The sequence below is a fragment of the Vipera ursinii genome (assembly GCF_947247035.1).
Source record: "Vipera ursinii genome assembly, chromosome: 15".
NCBI classification, from domain to species: domain Eukaryota; kingdom Metazoa; phylum Chordata; class Lepidosauria; order Squamata; family Viperidae; genus Vipera; species Vipera ursinii.
The window spans coordinates 403,516-423,696 of record NC_139528.1 but is presented as its reverse complement, the minus strand read 5'-3'; the positions used below and the strand labels follow the sequence as shown (position 1 = coordinate 423,696).

The 20,181-nt window shown below is 57.4% G+C and overlaps 1 protein-coding gene across 1 annotated transcript; it reads left to right on the top strand.

Annotated features, from left to right (window-relative positions):
• Positions 1–5,221: 5,221 nt before the first annotated feature.
• Positions 5,222–19,788, top strand: PEAR1 (platelet endothelial aggregation receptor 1). Its single transcript, XM_083374103.1, has 22 exons — positions 5,222–5,431; positions 9,871–9,972; positions 10,171–10,278; positions 10,407–10,507; positions 10,891–10,983; positions 11,271–11,517; positions 11,922–12,045; positions 12,316–12,452; positions 13,843–14,055; positions 14,212–14,386; positions 14,465–14,585; positions 14,898–15,061; positions 15,332–15,434; positions 15,595–15,741; positions 16,010–16,138; positions 16,358–16,486; positions 17,061–17,273; positions 17,454–17,560; positions 17,956–18,040; positions 18,200–18,262; positions 18,543–18,767; positions 19,637–19,788. Exons 2-22 carry the CDS (start codon positions 9,872–9,874, stop codon positions 19,783–19,785), a joined length of 2,934 nt encoding a protein of 977 aa, XP_083230229.1. The 5' UTR covers positions 5,222–5,431; position 9,871; the 3' UTR covers positions 19,786–19,788.
• The last annotated feature ends 393 nt before the right edge of the window (positions 19,789–20,181 follow it).

Here is a 20,181-nt window from a genome sequence, read left to right as displayed (position 1 = left end):
GGGCGAGGGGAGAGGGGGCAGTTGCCCCAGCTTCTTCATCCATCCAACCAACCAACCATCCATCCATCCATCCATCCAACCAAGCAACCAACCAAGAAACTCAACCCGTGCAAGATCTGTTTCCTGAACTGCCTGCCAGGGAAAATGAGGGTTCCCTCCCGGAAATGCAAAGCGGTTTCTTGCCCTGCTGTGGGCATTTCCCCACCTTGTGTAAATAAGGGCTTGTTTAGGGGAAGAGACCCTGACCCGCTGGTGAAGCCCAGCCCTGCAGATCTCAATTCACCAGAGCTGTTCCTCTTTGGTCCTGGGCAGCTGCCAGGAGGCCAGGCCAGGCGGGAGAGCCACTCGGCCTCCTCCGGGGTGACGTAAGCCTGTTTTTCCATGGCTGCTCAGAAGGCGATCTAAGCGACTCTCTCCAGACGCCTCTTGTGGGAGGCAGACCAAGGTGGTGTCAGGCTGGGCACGAGGAGGAGGGAGAAACAGTGCTGCTTACACTTTCTTATTTAGGGTCCTAAGCTGTAGGTCTTTATCCTAATAAATAACTTTTCCTGGCAGTGGAGGGGGCCTGTGGTCTGGAGGATTCAGACAAACCCTCGTGCAAAAAGCAACCTGAGTTTTAGAATGGGCTGGCAAAGCGCGACAGACATCCAGGTCAATTAAGACCCGCAGAAGCCCCTGTCGTCTCCCGTGAGGCGTGGTCTAAACTGAAGCTGTGCTTTTCCTGATTTGAATATTGCCTCCAAAATAACCTCAGGGGGGGCTAAAGCCACAATTAGTGGCAGATTACTGGGTGAGGGGCCCTCCTGCCTAGGCCGGAGCCTTACAGCCACCCCTGCCCTGCTTTGTGGCTGTGCGGCTTTTCTCACTTCATTGTGAAGCTTTTCTCACTTTCTCAAACAACAAGATTGATGGTGTTTGGATACAGCTCAGAGCAAACGCTCTTCAGAAAAGTGTCTTTCGATAAATTAGTGTGCAGGACAATCAGTCACTTCCTCAAACCGCCCCCCCCCAAAAAAAACACGGGCCCTTCTGTGTGCCCAGTTCTCAAGGGGAGCTGGTGATGAAACACAATTTTCAAGGCAGAAGGGATTAAGGAATGACATTTAATTGGATTAGGGACCCCTGATAGAGGGATTAGCTCTGCTGGAGGGGTTCCTCCAGCCTTATCCGCCTGACCCCCCCACCCCTATTTCTAAGCACTTAATATACCGGTATTGGCAGACCGGGCAGACCCTCCACCTGTCTTCGCAACGAGGGACCACCAGGGCTACCTCAAGGAGGTTTGGGGGTCACGTCACACCCAGGCTGAGCTCTCGGTGTTAGATGCCTGTGTGAATGTGCTGGAAAGAATCTGGGTTGAATGCTGAAATAAAATCTGTCGATTCACTGACATTTTTGGAGCAAGATGTGTCTGCCTTTTTCCCCCGTTCAGACACCCCTGTGAAAGCCTGGGGAGGGAACCCCCCCAAACCCTCATCTGCCCTGGTTTGTGGAATGCAGGTGGGCCCTCCTTTGCTAGCCCCAAACTTGGGGGCCCCAGACAAAGCCAGGCCCTTTGGGCATGGAAACCTTTTTTCCCCTTCCAAATGGAATGCACAAATTCTGCTCGTGTCTATAACAATAGAATTACGGAGACACAGAAGCCTTTGAACCCTCTGCTCAGTGCAAGACCCCCAATTAGGGGACCCCAGAAAGATCCTGGCCTCCAGGATTGTACTCCCTCTCCAACTGCTTTGACTTTTAAGATGTCCTTCCTAATATTCTGTTATCCGAATCTTCCTGTAACCAAAATCTATTTTTCCATTTCTGGAATGAGAGGCCAGACCTGGAGGCTCTTTCTGAGTGATCTCTTCCAGGGATCTGTCTGGTCTCAAGGCAGGAGGGATCCAGTTCATCTTCGCTTCTTTCTCTGATTATTCATCCCAGCCCCCCCCCAAAAGTGGCTTTCCTTGGAGTCTGCCAGGTCACCTCAAAGGACAAGGGTCTCCTCCTCTTCCGCAGCTCTCCCCTTGCCTCCCCACCCCTTAGCAACCCCACCCCCGTGCAAAGATGCTGAGGGCAGCGCCTGGTCCTCCTGCCCACCAAGTCTGGGTAGATTCTTCAGATTCAGCTGCTGGCCATGTCTCTGCCTTTCTCAGCTGATTGGGGGCGACAGGAAGAGTGATTGCTCCCCCCCCCAAACAAAATGCACACCTTCATCTAATCAAAGGCCTTATTGAATCCTCGGTAATCACATCTGTGGGGTAATGGGGGCTGCGACTCATCCCAGCTGGGCTCAGCGCGGTCTGGATGGGGCTCTAATGGGGCAGAATTGATTTCATCGGAGTGATGTACAGGGCGCTTTGCTTGTCGCCAAAGGCGAGACGGGGGTGGTGGTGCCAGCAGACCTTCCGTCCCACTCAGGGGCAGAACGGGGACCCACTGCAGGAGGGGTGCCCAAAACCTGGACCCACAAGGAGATTCCTGCCAACCCCAAGGGGAACCTCCACAGCATGGCAAGCAGCTGCTCCCTCAGATTGTGGAAGTGATTCTTGACATCCTTGGGCCAAACTTGGCAAGCTGGCAATTGGCATCCAGGACAGAAGCGGGGTGTTTGGGGGCCACAAAGGCTCTAGGACTATTGTTGCTCAGTTGTGGGTCAGAAAGGAGCAAGGATCACCGGCCCCTGGCATTTCAGGAGACCAGCTGCACCTTGGTGGCCCCGTAACCAGCTGTGGGCGTTTCCCCAAAGCCCCCCGAAAGTGGGTACCAGCAGGGCCTCTGGCTAAGCTCCAGATGAGCCCCAGGGCTTCTCTCTGTCCGTCTCTGCTCTTCTCTCTGCCCAGGCAGATGCGGGTGAAACTCGATTCAGCCCCTGGGAAGGTTCTCCGCCGTCACTGCCCTGGCAGCCACGCCAGCCGGCATGGATCTTCCTCCCCTCCTTCGCCATCCCTGGGCTGGGGGTGGAAAGACCCCATGGAGAGGAGCAGGGATGGCGTTGCATTTCAGAGTGCATCTCCTGGCTGAGTTCGTGGTATTGATAAATGACACCGGGGACTTGAGGGAAGAGAAGGGGAGAGGGAGGGAGGGGAAATTAAAGAGGGGGCTTCCCTTGGGCCCTGATATGGAGGGGGGCAGGAGGGGTTGGAGGGGCTTCAGGAAAGAAAGAAGGGGCATCCTTGTTAGATGTTTTGAGACCATCTCACAATCCTTGCCAGTCTTGATGCCCTCATTTTGCTCTGGGTAACCAGGAAACAGGGTGAGTTGGGGAGAAACAGCTTTCCTTGGCCAAAGGAAATGGGGAGGATGCCTTGCAGGGATAGAGAGTCATTGCAGAGACAGCCAGATCCCACTAAGATATGCCAGGGGGGGGGGCTTGGAAGTGCCTTCAGCAGAAGAGAGCTGGGGGTGCAGCAGGCCCTTTGGGGAGGCTCTCTGCCCCACTTCCCAGCCCTCCACTGTCCCCACCTCATGCACTAGCAGCACCAGAAGAGCAGCCAGCAGAGGAGAAAAAGAGGTTGCCACAGGTAACAGCTGTCAGGTAATCTCACCTGCAGGAGTGGCCTCTGGGCATTCTGCAGGCAGAACTGCAAGGGGGTCCTGCCCCCCCTTTCTGCCCCTGGGGGCTGATTCTCCACTTCCTTAATGTTCCCCCCCATCACTAAGGACCTTAGAAGGAAAGTCTTCTTTGCTGGGGGGGGGCAGGAAGCGCTGGGGAGGGGTGAGGAAGCCTCAGAGGTGTGGAGCAGCTGGCTGAGCTCCCAAAATGCTCCCGGGGGCGTGATGGCCCTCTGATGGCCTTCTTCCTCTTCTCCCTCCGCCGCCATGAAAGGTGCAGAAGCCCATCCATCAAGCCCCCTCCCCTTCTGCCAGGCTAATTGTAACTAATGGCCGCCTTGCAGAGAGGCAGCACCGCTGGAATGTGGGAATCGTTACCAGCCACGGAGTTCTTGGGCTGAGGGGGGAAGCGGTTAGGAAGGGGGGGCTGACATCTGTCCTCAGCCACTGGGGAAGCAGGAGAGCGGCTGGAGTGGCTGGTCTGGGAGCTGAAGGTCCAGGGGGAAGAAGACCCTCTGATGGCCGTGAGGGGGACATGGGCCCACTAGAGTTTGGGGACGTAGGTAAGACCCCCCCAGAATGATCCTGGCAAGCTAAGAAGGAACTGGGCCCTGGAGACGGAGAGAGAGGTGTTGCGGGCATCCCCTCCAGGGTTCAGCCCAGCGGGCACCAGAGGTGGGCATGGCCTGGGTGGCAGTGCTGCCCTCTAGTGGAGGCTGAGACAACTGGTGGAGATGCTCCCTGAGCTGGCTGGTTTCCTTGCAGACGTTTCATTACCCAACCTAGGTAACATCATCAGGGCTAGCAAGGAGTGCTGTTTGCTTTCAAACTAGCACTGATGGTATTACCTAGTCGGGAAATGAAACATCTACAAGGAAACCACCAAGCTCAGAGAGCACCAAGGACCCCTCATTTCACACCCAAGCTACAAATATTCTCCTTTGTTAGTACAACTGTTCCTGAAGCCTCGCCACCTCTCCATTACCCCCTCCACCAATCCCGGGCCCTCCCTTCACAGCCACAGCCTCCCAGAGACCACCACTCCTCTCGGGGACCCACGGAGAGGGGAGTATTGGGGACATGTTTACCGAAGGGGGCTTGGCTGGCTGGGACATTGAGGACACTGTTGGGAGCTGTTCCAGGTGCTGAGCTCTAGCAGTCCTTAAAGGGCACCCCGGATTGTGTATAGCTTTCCTTTGGCAGGCTGCAGGAAAAGCCCCTCCCCGAATTGCTGGGTCAAACATTTAACTCCATGGATCAAGGCAGTATTGTTGGGTCAGTTTCTGCCCAGTCCTACCTTTGGGACTGGATGGGCGTCCCTGACGTCCACCAGCGTCTCTAGCGTCCATGCCTAGCTCTGCAGGATGGGGGAGGGGTGCTGTACACACACACACACACCCGAGTTCCCTGGGCCACCCCAGATCTTGCCGATCTTGCCCTCCGACTGCTGGGCAGAGATGGGTGGGAATCTCCTCTTTCAGACAAACTTCCCAGGACATAGTTTGCATGTTCGAAGCGATTGGCTTTCTTGCCAAAAAAAATTACTTTTTTTGTTGTTGTTGCTGTTTCTCTCCATTCAACTTCCTCGTCAAAGCTTCCTGAAGGCGCCAGATGAACCCGGCCCCTTCCTGCCTCCGTGTCCCCCCCTCCTCTCCCATCGCATGTTCACACTTCTCTTGCGATCGGCCACCCGACTCAGCCTGGGAAGATCCTGAAGGAGGGAGGCAGACCCCGAAGGGCCAGAATGTCCCTCTCGGCCATCCTCCCCGGCTGGGACCAGTTCTGGCCACTTGCTGGACAGGAGGGGCTCCTGGCTGAGGAGCCGTGAGAACGAGCAGCCCACCGCCGGCACCCCCAGAGTCCCTTGGTGGACCCACACCAGAAGCTCACGGAGGTAAGAATTGCGGGGCGGACATGGAGACCCTAATGCTCGGCTTGCAAGGATGCCCAGGCACAGAGCTCAGCTGCCAATCAGAGCTGAGCTTGGAAGGGGGCCTCTGGCCGGACTGCTCTTGCTTTGGCCAACCCCAGGAGACTGTCCTCCCCAAGGCAGACAGAGCTGGAGCTGCTGGCATGTGAGGTAACGTCCTTTTTCTCCTGGGATATTATTCCTTTCCCCAAAGACGCCGCCACCCTTTCGGTCAGGGTGTGGCCTGCCCGAAGTGTCCCTTGGACCCCTGCCCACTTGGGGTCTCCTCGAGAAGAGGAGTCTGCCAAAGAGCTGCTTGTCTGAAGCCAGAGTGGATGACAATGTTGTACGTGTGAAAGGGTCTCCTTGTGTGGTAAGGGAGGGACAGAGAGGCTGACAAGGGAGCTGATGGGAGCTTCAAGAATGCGCTGGGACCTCTGGGTCTGGCCCCCCCCGGAATCCTCTAAGACTTTGCCTTCTGCCCCCAGTCCTAGCAAATAGCTTCAGTCCCCAAATGCGCTGGGTGGGGTCGAGGAAGTCCTGGGTTCAATTCCCTCCAGCGTCCATTACTCATCCATTGCAAATGCATCTGTTTCCTAGATGAAGCTTCACATTTGTGGCGAAGGCTTAGTTTGACGCGCCACCTAAAAAAGCCCGGCGGTGTCACCAGAGACGGTTATCTCTGGGCAGCAGGACTCTTGGGAAACCACAGGCCCTGACTCGCCAGTGGGAAAGCCCTGCCGAGGCCTCCGGGGATCAAACAGAAATCAGCCTCAGAGGGACCTGTTCTCCCTGTGGATCACTTTGGGGTGGGCGGGGGGCTGCAAAGAGCAGGAGGGAAGGAGGGGGGTTGTTTGGGGTTATTTTGGCCGAGAAGGTAAGGAGAGTCAAACTGGGTTGGGAGTTCTTGGTTAGGCTGGGAAGTAGCAAAATTATCCGACTGAAAGAGGGTTCCAGGAAAAAGGTCTGCCTCTCTTCTCAGTCTGGGTTGGGCCTCCTCCCCCACCCCCCACTGCAAGCATGCTGTGGGCAGCGGAGCCCAGAGTGACCCCCGAAGAGCCAGGTCCAGCGTGCCTTTCAAGCCTCGCCCGGCCACCTTTGGCTGACGTCCCTCCTTGCTCCTTTCTGATAAACAGGAAGCAGGACGGGGGGGGGGGGGCGATGAGGCTTCGGGGGTGTAAACAGGAGCTTCCTATCTGTGGGGCAGGAAAGAGGGGAACCTGGTACGGACAAACAAGGGGGCATCTGCTCACCTCTCCTGCCTTCAGAACGGGGGCCGGCACCGCTATGGCGTTTGGGGAGAAGGGGCAATTTTTGAATTGGTGGCACAGCTGTTCTTTTGGGAATGGGGACTCATCTGGTGACCCTCTGGGGTGCCCGTGCCAGGCTGTGCACTGAGGCACCCCAGATGTCACGCCCGCCACGCCTGCCCTGCGTGTGCTTGGCAAACACCCTTTTCCTGCCAATTTCTTGCCTGTTTCCTCTCCTGCTGTGGCTGGACGCAGCGTTTTCCTGTGATGAAGTCATGGGGACAGGCCCAGGCCGCGAGGCAGCTGCAGAGGGGACCAGGAGCCCTGGGGCTTCAAAACGTCTCCCTCCGAAGCCTCGGGAAACGCCGTCCTACATGCTCTTCTCTGGGTCTTGAACCCAGGACCAGAGTGCCCTCTTCTGAGGGGCGGAGAAGACCCCCGCCTGCCTCCTTTTGGCAAACAACTCCCAGGTGACCAAATCCCGTCTCTGCCAGGGCTGAATTTGCAAAGGCTGCCGGGTGGCCACCCTTCCCCTGGCACGCCATGGCATTCCTGCTCTTTGTGGGTCCATTTGTGTCTTGAGACTCTGGAGAGATCAGGGATTGCAAGCGCCCCCCCGGGACAAACAGCCCCCACCCATGAGGAGACAGGGAGGAGGGGAGCCCAGACTGGACCTTGCAGCCCCCAAGACACCCCCTCCTCTTCCTGCAATCAAGTCCGTTCTGGCTTCCCCGCTTCCCACGCAGGGATGCTCTGGGCTGCAGCTTTAATTCAAACCAGCTTTGCTCCTGCCTCTCCCCCACCCCCGCAGCCCCCCACCGGCCGTGCAGGAGCTCAGCACAGGCCTGGCAGCCAAGCTTCTCAGCTGTGGGTTGATGCTCTCCGTCCTGTGCATCCTTCTCTCCCCTTCTCTCTCTCTCTCTTTTGAAACCCCAGCCTTTAACGTTCAGCCCACCCAGCTCTTCCTTGCTTGAAGAAAGTGAAACTGGGGGGGGGCACATGCCGCATTTCTGTAGTTTCTCCTGCCTGCAGAAATGGTGATAAAGAGCAGTGGTGAGAGCAGAAGGCGCTCTGGGACATTTGCACGAACCTCTGTGCAAAGAAGCTTCCTATATTCAGCCTGTTGCAGCCTTTACTTTCCTCGGCAGACTGTTTTTCAGCCTCCTACTCTACCCTGCAGCCCAAAGATCACCTGGTGGTCCCCCATCCGGTGCAAGCCACGTCCCCCAGCCAGCACCACCCAGGGGCTGCCTCCTTCTTGAGGTGAGGCGGGTTGCCTGTCCTCCTTTCTGCCTGCCCCACACATGGAGGGGCTTGCCAAGGAGAGATCGGCTCCATTTCCCACACTCTCCATCTGCAGAGCATCAGGGACGCTTCCTGCTTGCAGCCAGGCAGAGCAGCAGAGCGTGTGTGCGCTTCATTGAGTTGCATTGGAGGAGGGCGGCCTTTGGGGCTGAGGCCATCCGGATGAGCCCCATCCAGGCAGAGCATCTGTAGTGGGGGACCGGCAGGGCGGCAAAGGGAGCCACAGCTGTTTGGAGGTGAGGCTGCTCCTGGCAACGTGGGAGAGGGCGAGCTGTGGGCCTTTGCCGAGCTCTGTGTAGCCCCAGCTGTGAAAGGGACACCCTTGCTAGAAGAAATAGAACTGGATTCCTTCCTGGGGGAAAGTCCTCAGATGGGCTGGATCCGGGGAGAGGGCAGCCCCAAACTGCCTTTTGAGAAGGGCCCTCCAGTCTAGTCCCGCTTGCCAAGACATGCGTGGGCTGCATGCATGGCCCCCACAGGCTCCCCAAGACTCGGAGAAGCCTCCGAACAGCCCCGCCTGTCTTCGGTTTCTATCCAAGCAGCCCACCCCTCCCCAGGGACTCTTGTTTGCAGCTTGGCCAGGAATGGGGGGAGAGGCTTCTCCTTCGCCTCCTCTTCATGTTCCTGGAGACACGGGTGGTCTCTGGACTGGACGTGCAGGAAGGCCAAGCAAACTAGCCCTCCTTGGCAGAGGAGGAGCCTTGCTGGGCTCGGGTGGTGCTCTCCACGGATGGCGGGATTTGACTTTTGCTGGGCTTCCTGTGCCAGGGTATCCCTCAACCGTCGCCTCTAGTTCTGCCCTGTGTCCGGCTGCATTTTGGTGAAACCTCCCAGCTCATGGGCAGGGATGCGTCTCCAGACATTTGGGTGCAAATATTGGGAGGGATGCAGAAGAGGGAGGGCCAGGCTCTCCCCTCCCCAACCCATGTTTTTGCCCTCCTTTCGGGGCTCCTGGGAGACCCAGCCCAGGGCAGGAGGAGGGACCTGGGAACAGCCAGGAAGGGGTTGCCAAACTTTGCTGCCTCAGCAAAGGGGAGGAAGAGAATTGGACCAAGTGGATGGATGCTGCTCTGCTCTGTTGCCAGAGGGGGGGGGGGGGGATGGAGGGGGGAGCACGTCCAGAGAGTGGAGGAGGCTTAACTCTTTCACTGCCAGCAGTGGGAACCAATGCTTGGTAACAGGAGCTTGTCTGGCGCCATTCAAGTCAGCAGAGTTTTCTTATGTGGAAAAGTGCCGGCTGCCTCCAGCCGTGAGAAACTGCCCGGGGTCAGCGGTCAGGCCTGGGCTTAGGAAAACGATTCCAGAGTTGCAAAAACTTTGTGGCAGATTAAATCTGTGAAAGGAGGGGGCCTTCAAACTTAAAATCACAGTGGCTGCCTTCCAGAGCCACGATGGTCTTCCAGCTTTTGTTTCAAACTGAAACCTTCTCCGTATCTCTGAACTGGGACCTTGGAAATGAAGGAACAGGGGGGGGGGGAAGAAGGAAAATCTGATTTTGTATTGACACTGCCTGCCACACTTCAGGTCTTCCGCTTCAGCATCTCCAGTCCTTCAGAGAACCACATCCCCGTCCTTCTCTGCTCATCCGTGCTTGTTGGATAGCTCTGTTCCAACATCCAAACTCCTTGGAGACGGCCTGTCCTGTTCCATGGGGAGGGAGTGCCAAGGACAAGACCGTTTGGGGTCCTCATGTTTGTCCAGCCTGGGTCCTAGAAAGCCCCTGCTCTGTGAGGCTCCCTGTTTTCCCACAGGCGTTCCTGTGCTTGTGGACATCACGCTGGAAAGATGCCAAAGGGACGACATCTTCACTTCAATCACTTCAAAGCTCTTTGCGGTCACCATAAACCCCTTTTTGTTCCCACCTCTCAGGATGATAGCTTACCGTTACTCCCTGCTGGTGCTGTGGCTGCAGGTGGATCGGGCCCTGTTGCTCAGCTCCAATGACCCCAATGTCTGCAGCTACTGGGAAAGGTGAGACGCCCTTGGAATGCAAAGAGGGGGGGTGTGACTCAGTGTACCCCCTCCCCCATTTTTTAGGAAGAGGCCATTCCCCCCAACAGAAAAATTTGGGGGGGAAAGAGCTCCTTTCCCCATTTCTCCCCTCATCGGACGTCAGCCCCCAGCGTTTGAGTGGTGGGTGAGCGTCCAAGGTGCTGCTGTTCCCCCCAGTTTCACCACCGTCTCCAAGGAGTCCTTCGTGCAGCCCTTTGTCCAGGAGTCCAAGGAGCCCTGCAAGAGCCCGGCGTGGCTGCGGGTGAAGACCTGCCCTCCATACAGGTGAGCAGGACCTCTCCCACCCGAATGCTTTCCCCCCCCCCCGGCAGGGCTGGAGCCCTTGGCTGGGCTGTGGCGCAGAACCCCCATCTCTCCCGGTGCCCAGCAGCCTTTTCTCTCGGCGCTTTCAGAGTCCTGTACAAGACGGCCTACCGGCAAGGCGTCAAAGTAGACTACCGAAGACGCCATCAGTGCTGCGAGGGCTTCTATGAGAGCAACAACATCTGTGTCCGTAAGCCCTTCTGACCCGCCCCCCGGCGATTCCCCTCTGTGGAGCCCCTGCAGGAGGGAAGACAGTCTGCACACAAAGCCTCAGGAGGCAGAGCAGGGCCAGGCCTGGAAAAGGATGGGATGGGAGACCACCAGGAGACCCCAGGGCCAGAAAGTAGACTGGGAAATATCAAAAGATCCGGGAAGCCGTCAACAGCAAGTTGTTTCTGCATTTCTGTTGAGCCAACGGCCTGAATTTCTTGTCCCTGGCGTTGAGCTCAGGAGGGGTGTGAGCCTTTAATTCTTTGCTTAGCCCCTGCGGACCTGGGGGAAGCAGTTCTGCAGGTCCTCACACGGTCGGGCAGGGACTGGCCGGTGATGCTCTTTCTCCCCTCTCGGCTGCAGCTCGGTGTGCCCAGGAGTGCGTGCACGGACGGTGTGTGGCTCCAGACCAGTGCCAGTGTGAGCAAGGCTGGAGGGGCGCAGACTGCTCCAGTGGTGAGTCACCCCCTTGAGCCAGTCCAGAGCTCAAAAAGAAGGACCTGGGGGCATGGGTGGGGTCCACAAAGAGCATCAGGAATTAGAGCAGCCTTTGGGCAGATAGAGGCCAGGCCTCCCCCTTGTCTAGACCTGCTCGTTCAGGGCACTTGACTGACATAGACTTTGGGCAAGGGGATCCAGAGCCGCCCGCCCTTCTCAAGAGGGCAGCCAATGATCCTAGACGCAGGTTGGATCAAGGCCCCAGGAGACCTGGAGGAGTGCACGGCCTCTCTTTCTGCTTCCAGAATGCAGCGAGCGATCCTGGGGGCCCAACTGCCAAAGCCTCTGCACGTGCTCGAACGGAGGCAGCTGTGACCCCCTGACTGGGGCCTGTGCTTGTCCCCCTGGCTACCGTGGGCAGGAGTGCCAAGAGCCCTGTGCCACAGGGACTTATGGCCAAGGATGCCAGCTGGACTGCCATTGCCAGAATGGAGCGGGCTGCAGCCACGTGACCGGCGCCTGTCTCTGCTCTCCCGGCTATGCAGGGCCACAGTGAGTGTCGGGGCAGAAATGTTGGGCTGGGGCATTCTGGGAAGGCAGCACCAGAGACATGGGGGCATCAGAGCAACATCACTGCTGAGTTTTTCAGCACCAGAAATTGCAGGAGATCGACTAAATGGAATCACTTAACTTAGGTTGGACTAGAGGGTGTAATGTACTTCAGGGATCCCCTCTAGACAAACTTAAGTTTTGCACCAGCTGGGGGGGTGTAAAACCTTTGGGGAGGTCTAGAAGAGGCTGCTCTGATTGTCCATAATGGACAGCACAGTAGGCTTGGACACAGAATAGGTCTCCGAGAGGCTCATTTCCTCCCAAAGTGGGTCACAAGTTCCTTGATACCAATGGTGGCCTTGAGTCCGTCCTCTAGATGCCCCTCCCTTCCCTCTCTCTTCCAGCTGCGAGACCCCCTGCTCCAACGGCACCCATGGGTTCCAGTGTCCAGCCTACTGCCCCTGCCAGAACGGGGGCGTCTGCCATCCCCCCTTCTCCGGCAAATGTGCCTGCCCCCCTGGATGGACGGTAGGTGGTTGGGTGGGCAGGGACAGGGAGGTGGACCCCCAGCCTCTAACCTCTGAACCAGAAGCCTTCTCCAACCCCTTGCAGTGGGGCTGGAAAAAACCCAATTCTTTGGGGTCAATTCTACCTTCTTATTTATGGGAACAGAGGCACGGAATGGAGGAAAGGCTGTTTGACAACACAGTTGGATGTGACAAAATCTCCCTGCCATTTGGACACACATTGTTGGTTGAATCTCCCTCCAGGCAGTTTCTGACCTCTTTCCTCCCACAGGGTGACATCTGCTCCACCCGATGCCCCATTGGGCGCTTTGGCTCCAGCTGCCAGGAAGAATGCCGGTGCCACAACGGAGGCCAGTGCGATCCTGATTCGGGCCAGTGCCGTTGTGCCCCGGGCTACCTGGGAGAGGAGTGAGTATCCCCTCTGCAGATGTGGGGGTCTTCACGAAGACCCTCATGATGGTCTTTGCAGGCCACCAGCCAGCTGAGGATGGCAGGTGTCATTTCTGATTCTCTGGAATGAAGTGACCCGGTTCCATTTTGGTTAAAACCCCTTCTCAGGTCCTGCATCTGGGCCTTGGATCCAGACAAACTGGAATAGGTTCAAAGAAGGTCCACGAAGAGCATCAGAAAGTAGAAACTAAGATACAGGAGGACACGAGACATTTCACACTGAGAACAGAGCAAAGAAAATGTTCTTCTAAAAGCAAAATGCAGGACACACAATTTCAGTACAAAAAAGTCACATTCAGCCGAAATTTCCTAACAATAGCAGCAGCTTGAGAAAGAAACTGTTTTCCACAGAGGTGAAGGACCCCTGTTACGCATCTGTTTTGGAGATCAACTGTGCGGCCTGCAGGGATCCCCCAAGGGGAGGATTCTCCTCCCACCAAACTGACCTCCTGTCTTTAGCTGCACCGGCCACCTGAGGTCTGGCACGATCCCCGTGGCCACCCGCGGCAGTTTTGGCCCAGCTACAGTTGTCATTGACTGGGCTCTCTTCCCCGGGGGTGTCTGCCAAGGCCAGTCGCCCCGTCTCAGCTAAAAGTAGCAACAGCCCTTTGTAAACCCGGTCAACATTCATGGAGGAAGCCCATTGCCAATTAGGTTGACTGCGGTTAGCGGACAAGTCCGTGTTTCCCCCTAAACTGCAAGAGGAAGGAAACGCTGCTGCTGCAGCCCAGGAATTGCAAACAATGGGGAAGACGCTTCTGGGGAAGATGGAGGCAGCCACTTCTCCAAGTCCGAGAATGTTGTGGAAGAGCTGGCGGGGAAGAGCACTTTCGGCTCTCGTAAAGGTTGTGCAATGCTGTTGGCAGTCAGACCAGGCCAAGCCCATCCTGGAGAGAATTCCCTGCAGATCTCTGCTGGAATGTAGTCTGGAGTCGCAGGAGGGAGGGGCTGCTTCCCAAAGGGCACAGAGAGGGCAGAGCCTGGAATCTCTGGTAGGCAGGAAGAGGTCGAAGGTGGGGCCTCTCTAGGATTCATGGAGTATCTCTATAGCTAAGCGGAGAGTTACTTTAGTCTGGCAAAATTCCGTCTGTAAGTGAACAGCTATAAAGAGTACTCAGAAGGGATCCCGTGTGTCATTCTTGGTTCCTTGGGCTTGGCATGATCAGGGTCAAGAGGATCCCTCTTGCAGTGGTGGTGGTGGGCCTGTGACAGACGTTCCTCACCCCCCCCACCACGGTTTTATGGGTTGTGTTGACTTTGGTGAGTCCATTTTCTAAGCCAGCGGTTGACCAACTGGAAGATGCACCTGTTTTCCATTCTTCATCCTCCTGCTCCTTCCCTCCCCAAGATGCCGCGAAAAGTGTCCCATCGGCAAATACGGACAGGACTGCCACGAGACCTGTGACTGCACCAACGGGGGCCACTGCTTTCACATCAGCGGGGGCTGCTTGTGCGAAGCCGGATTCTATGGCAGTCGCTGTGAGGAGCGCAAATGTCTTCCTGGGCTGTACGGCCTCAGTTGTCAGCTTCCTTGTCTCTGCGATCCTCAGCACACACAGAGGTCAGTCTGGAGGTGCCCTTGTTTCCTTGAGGCACTGACCCTGCCCGCCTTCCCCACACCTGGTGGGCAGGATAGATTGGAGTGGTCCCAGTAGGGAAATCAGTTCCTTAGGATAAGCCCACTGGAGGGGCATCACTTCTCTGTTTATCCTCACAGCTGCCACCCCATCTCTGGGGAATGCTCCTGCAAGGCAGGATGGGCCGGCCTCTACTGCAACGAGACGTGTCCTCGTGGATCCCACGGCCTCAGGTGCCAGGATCCCTGCATGTGCCTGAACGGGGGCACTTGTGACGGAGAGACGGGGCACTGCAGCTGCCCACCTGGCTATACAGTGAGTACCTCTTGGAGACTGGAGGGGGGCGTTTTCTGGGGCTCAGCTGGACCCCCTGACTGCTTTTACCTTGGGCAGGACAAGCACTGCTCCAGCCCCTGCCCGGATGACACTTTTGGGGTGAACTGCTCTCAGGAGTGCAACTGCCAAAATGCCTTGGGCTGTTCTCCAGTGGATGGGACCTGTTTCTGCAAGGAAGGTAGGACATCGCTGGGATGGTGCGTGGGTGAGACTTTGGGAGGCAGGCGAAGAGATGCTGCTTGGGGAACAGTCAGATGAAAGATGGCTGAGCCCCAGTTGCACGATGGCTAAAGAGGCTCACAAGTTCCTAGGGAGAGTTGCACTTTCAGACTTGCAAAATGCAGACTGTTACTGGAGCGTTACAATCAGGTAGAATTGGATCGCCTGGTTGTGTCTACCCAAGAAGGTGGACCATCGTTCTGGGGAAGAACAAAATGGGAAGGTCTTCTGTGAATCTCCCCCTCCCCTCTGTTTCTCCTCCTCCTTCCAGGCTGGCAGGGAGCAGACTGTTCTGCCCCCTGCTCTGCAGGCACCTGGGGTGCCAGTTGCAACCAAACCTGCCTCTGTGGCAACGGAGCGACCTGTGATCCCATCAACGGAGGATGCACCTGCACGGCTGGGTGGCAAGGCAGCCGCTGCAGGCAGCCGTGCCCGGTGAGAGGAAAAAGAGCTCGGACGGCAGCCCGTCTGGCTCTTGGGCTGACTCTCCCCGAAGGATCTGCCTCTGGGCGGCCCCCCAGGGCAGCCTTCCTGGAGAAGAAGTCCTTGGTGGTGGCTGTGACCAGGTCTTGAGTGGCGAAGTCAGAGTTGGAAGGGACTCCGGAGGCCTTCTAGCCCAACCCCCTCCTCAGCAGGAGACCCTATCAGTCCACTGGCTGCCGGCCAACCGCTGCTCTTCCTTCTCTCCCCCTCCTTCTTGCTCAGGATTGGTTCTTCGGCCTGGGCTGCACTCGGAGGTGTTTCTGTGAAAATGCTGCTGGCTGCGACCCCGTCTCCGGACGATGCCGCTGCCGGCCTGGATGGACAGGTCAGGAGGAGGCTGGGTGGGTTGGGGCAGACCTTGGGGGCTTCAGTCCCACTTGCTGACGGATGGTCAGTTCAGATTCTTCTGAACTGGACCCCAGCAGCCTCTGCAGCCCCATTGATGTGGGGCATGCACTGACCTGGGACCGTCTCCTTCTCCCCAGGACCTCGTTGTAGCCAGCCCTGTGCAGAGGGCCTGTGGGGGGAGCAGTGCCGCCAGCTGTGCTCCTGCAAGAATGGGGCCAGCTGTTCCCCCAAGGATGGCATCTGCGAATGCACCCCAGGCTTCCGGGGGCCCAACTGCCAGCGGTGTAAGTGAACCGGTCTTCCCTGGGGCAGCAGAATCCCCCTCCCGCTCTGGAGACCCCGGGCCTCTGCTGGGGAGGGGACAGGGAGGGAGAGAAAAAACAGCCCACTTGCCAACTGCAGTACCCACCTCTCTGCCAACAAGCCTCTAAAGTGCCAGTCTACTGCTGAGGGCAACAGGTGAATTCCGGCTGGTCCTTCCTCAGAGCTGCGCCATCCCTGCCCTCAGACTGACCTACCTCCCCTTCCCACCAACCTCTGCCCCAAATGCAGCCTGCCAACCGGGCCGTTACGGCAAGAAGTGCTCTGTGCCCTGCAAGTGTGCAAATCACTCCATCTGCCACCCTGTGGACGGCTCTTGTGACTGCCCGCCTGGCTGGATGGGCAGCGATTGCGCAAGACGTGAGTCAGACAGGCGCAAAGCCAAGCTCAAGAAATCCCACGATGCCCCTCTTCCAGCATGGGGGGAGGGAGCCCAGGAATGGGGCTGACTCCCGCTGGACCCCCTGGCTGGGATTGTGCCATTTGAGTCTCCTCTGAGGGGGTCCCCACCTCACCCCCTGAATGCCATCTTCTGGATTGGTACGATCCACAAATACCAACCATCCGATCTCTTTGAAGGGTGCACTTCCGGCTTCTTCGGCAACAACTGCACCTCCCGGTGCCAATGCCAGCACGGGGCCTTCTGTGACCCGGGCACAGGGTCCTGCTCATGCCCCTCGGGATACACCGGGGCCCACTGTGAGACCAGTAAGTGCGACATCCTGCACCCGCCAGGCTCCTCTTCGAGGCCCTGGGCGCCAAGGCCCAGGAATGAACAAAGTGAAAATAACCAAGAATTGGGGTGCCCATTTTTCTTCCTTTCCTTTCCTTTCCTTTCCTTTCCTTTCCTTTCCTTCTCTCTCTCTCTCTCTCTCTTTCTTTCTTTCTTTCTTTCTTTCTTTCTTTCTTTCTTTCTTTCTTTCTTTCTTTCTTTCTTTCTTTCTTTCTTTCTTTCTCTCCCGTCTCCATCCTCAAAGAGAAGGAGAGGCTGTGCCAGGGGATGTGCCAGAGGCCCCTCTGCTGCGGAAATTTAATTCTGGGAGCTTTGACCATCCAGAGCAGGTGTCTCCAAACTTGGCAAGTTTGAGACATGGCTGCCTTCAACTCCCAGAATTCCTGGATCCGGGAGTTAAAGTCCACAAGTCTTAAAGTTGCCAAGTTTGGAGACACCTGATCCAGAGGGCAAGGTGTGGCAGGAGGGTCCCTGGACAGGCGGGGCTGACCTCAGCTCCTAAGGAACGCTGCGTCTGAATGTTCTGTTCCTCAATGAAACGATTCACAGGCCACCCCGATCACCCCCTCACCACGGTTCCCGCCTCGCCAGCCATTGACCGCTCCTTGGGGGCCACGATTGGCATTATCATCCTGGCCGCTTTGCTGGCGGCGGTTCTGGTGTTTTTCTTCTGCTACCGGCGGTGTCAGAAGGAGAAGGAGAAGCGGCACGTCTCCGTGGCCTACACTACAGGGACCGGCAGTTCGGAATACGTCGTCCCTGGTGAGCTGGGGCTGGAGGATGTTTGGGAGCAAGTTAAAAGAGGAGGGGGCCACACCCCTTAGAGGGGCGGCCAGGGAGTGCCAAGCTTTGTGCCCGGGTTGCCTGCACTCTTCTGACACAAATGCAAACCACAGGGAGTTTCCAAGCAGGCTAGCTTGAACGAATGGCTCTTCTTTCCAGACGTGTCGCCCAATTACACCCATTATTATTCGAACCCCAGCTACCACACCCTCTCGCCCTGCTCCCCCGGCTTCGCCATCCCAAGCAGCTCTGATTTGCCTGGCAAGGTGAGGATCTCGTTCCCCCCCCCCAGGACCCTTTTCTCCCCTTCAGAAAACACCCCACCCTGGTCGATAACGGGGTCTCTCCATAGGTACAAAGAGGCAGGTCTGGATGGGCAGGGGTTGGCACCCAGGGCACCCGTGCCAGAGCTGCTCCTTTCCTGTCCTGCCATCCGCACCACCTCCCTAAGTATTCAAAACTTCCAAGCGTTAAAGTTTTTTTTCCCCTTCCGTTGACATTCCTCAGTTTATAACCGGATATCCTGATTTTCCTGGAATTAGTTGCCCCCTTTCCCCTTGCAATGGGGCTGCCCTGTCTGATTCAGAGGCTTTGCCTGCTCCCCTCCCTCCCCCAACGTTTACGACCAGCAACCCAGAGCCGTCTTTTCTCCAACCTGCAGAATCTGGAGCGGGACTGGCCGGGGGCCGACTGCAACGCCACCCTGCCCAGCGCCTGGAGGCACCGCCGGGGCAGTCCGGCCCACGGTGAGCACCTGCAGGTGGTCCTCTGAAGGGGGGCAGGTTTGAGCAGGGAGAGGAAAGCGCCACACTGGGTTGCCCCCTTAAGCATCCCACCCCCTCCCCCTTTTGCACATCACCCCCCACCTCAAATCCCACTTAATTGGACAACTGCCTCTTCTGCAGGGGGAGGCTACTTAGACCGCAGCTGCAGCTACACGGACGGCCTGGGGAAATATCGCTGCCAAGGTAACGGGTCAAGAAGACGGACTTCCCAGGACTTCTCAGAGACCCTTGGCAGAGGAGAGCTGCTAGGTGGTCGAATATGGCAGCTGGTTGCGTGCCTTGGCCCTGGAGAATGTGAGGTTGCTTGGGGACCTCGTTGGTCCACCAAAACAGCCCAGGATGGTTCTCCAGCGTCGTCCCCGTTTCCCAACCCGAGAGGTTGGGCTGAGCCATCAGGACACCTGGCTGTGCTTGCAGGACACAGCAAATGCCGTGGCCCACCTCTGCCCTCTTTCCTTCCTAGTGCACGCTAAGGAGGTGCCCTGGGGCCGCAGCGACAGCTCCCTCAGCAGCGAGAACCCCTATGCCACCATCAAGGACTGCCCCGGCCCTGCTGGGAAGGCGCCCGAGGGCAGCTACATGGAGATGAAGTCCCCCCCCTCCTCCAAGCGGGAGAAATCCTACGCGGAGATCAGCCTCTTCGAGGACCCCTCCTGCAGCTCTGAGACCAAGGAAGAGGAAGCTACGGGTGAGGATGAAGGCTGGGCGCCCCCCACTCCGAGAGTGGCGGTCACGCCTAGAAGCAAAAGCCTTCCGTTCCAGGGTGGGGTTCCATTTATTGCCCTTCTGGTCCTCCTGTCTTTCCAAAACACAAACCCCCTCAGCCCCCCAACACCCCGAGGTTACAGTACAAGAAGATACGCTAACAATGATCGGCTTAAAATAACAACAATCATAAAAATAAACCTGCCTGCGTTTGGGGACAACCCCTCCATTTTCAAAGAAGTCTTGCTGGATGAGAGGGAAGGTGAAGTCTGCCAGGGACGGGCGGTTTTGGGGGGGATCTTTCCCAGGGGTTACAGACGTGAGGAGGAGGCCTTTGATGGGTGCCAATGAGACAAAGCAGGAGGCCCCACTTTTTATGGCAACTCCTCAGCCCTAAGAACCAAATTCGCTAATATAAAAAGGTGTCCATTTGCCAACAGGATTCCTTTCTCCCACCCCCCCAAAAAAAGGGAGAGGGGGAGGACGTGGCAGCCTTGCAGAAGTGCAGAGCTCCTTCCCTGCCTACCTGCTCCCTGCAGGGGTCGTCAGGACAAAGGGAAGCTCTCCGGGGCCAGACATCCCCTGAACTGTGCCACGTCTGCCTCGGTCTCTTCACCCAAGACGAGCCGCCCTGAGTCACAAAGGGATTCGGGGGGGGGGGCTTAACCTGCTGTGTGAACCCTGTTCCTGAGGGTGAGGGGGGGCTTGGGAAACTTTGTATTATGGGTTGGTGCGAATTATGGGCTCCAGGTGTTGAGTCCGGAAGTGTCTGACGTGGAAGGAGGGCGGGTTTGCAGCTCCGTCTTTCCTTTGCCCCCCTCATCCTTTTTTCCTCTCCTCTCCCCCTTTTAGCCGCAGCAGAAGGCGTCCCGCAGGCGACTGCAGCCGTGCCCCCCAACCACTACGATTCTCCCAAAAATAGCCACATCCCCAGCCACTATGATGTGCCCCCCGTCCGGCACTACCCGCCATCCCCTCCACTCCGAAGACAAGCCCGGTGAGGCTTCTGCCTGCTGGTGGCTGCCTCTCCCAGACGCTTCTCAAGGGAAGGACCGGGAGCCAGGATGACCGGCGCATTGGGGGCTCCCAGCCGTTTGGGGCAAGATGAACAACGGAATGGGGGGGAGGACAGCGGATGAGACCTGAGGCAGATATCAGGTGTTGGGGGGCTTCAAAGAGGGGGGTGAGCAAGCCCTTGGCCTGGGCTCTGGGCCTCTGTCCTCCCCCCCTCCACTTGTCGCCCAGAGGAAGCATTTGTCCCTCCAGGAAGACCTGCAAGCGGCAGAATGGGGAATGGGGAGGGGTATTGCAGGAAGACCTCCCCCCTCCCAGTGAGAGACCTGCGGCTTCCTTCAGGAAAAGGAGAAGGGCTGGATCTGGGACTGGTGTGGGAACTT

What these genes read in the sequence shown, in the direction of transcription:
- PEAR1 (XM_083374103.1), top strand. Translation starts at nt 9,872, where the DNA reads ATGATAGCTTACCGTTACTCCCTGCTGGTGCTGTGGCTGCAGGTGGAT. An exon ending in CTGCCGGCCTGGATGGACAG is followed by an intron (nt 15,435 to 15,594) that starts GTCAGGAGGAGG and finishes CCTTCTCCCCAG; the next exon opens with GACCTCGTTGTAGCCAGCCC. An exon ending in GGGGCCCAACTGCCAGCGGT is followed by an intron (nt 15,742 to 16,009) that starts GTAAGTGAACCG and finishes CCCCAAATGCAG; the next exon opens with CCTGCCAACCGGGCCGTTAC.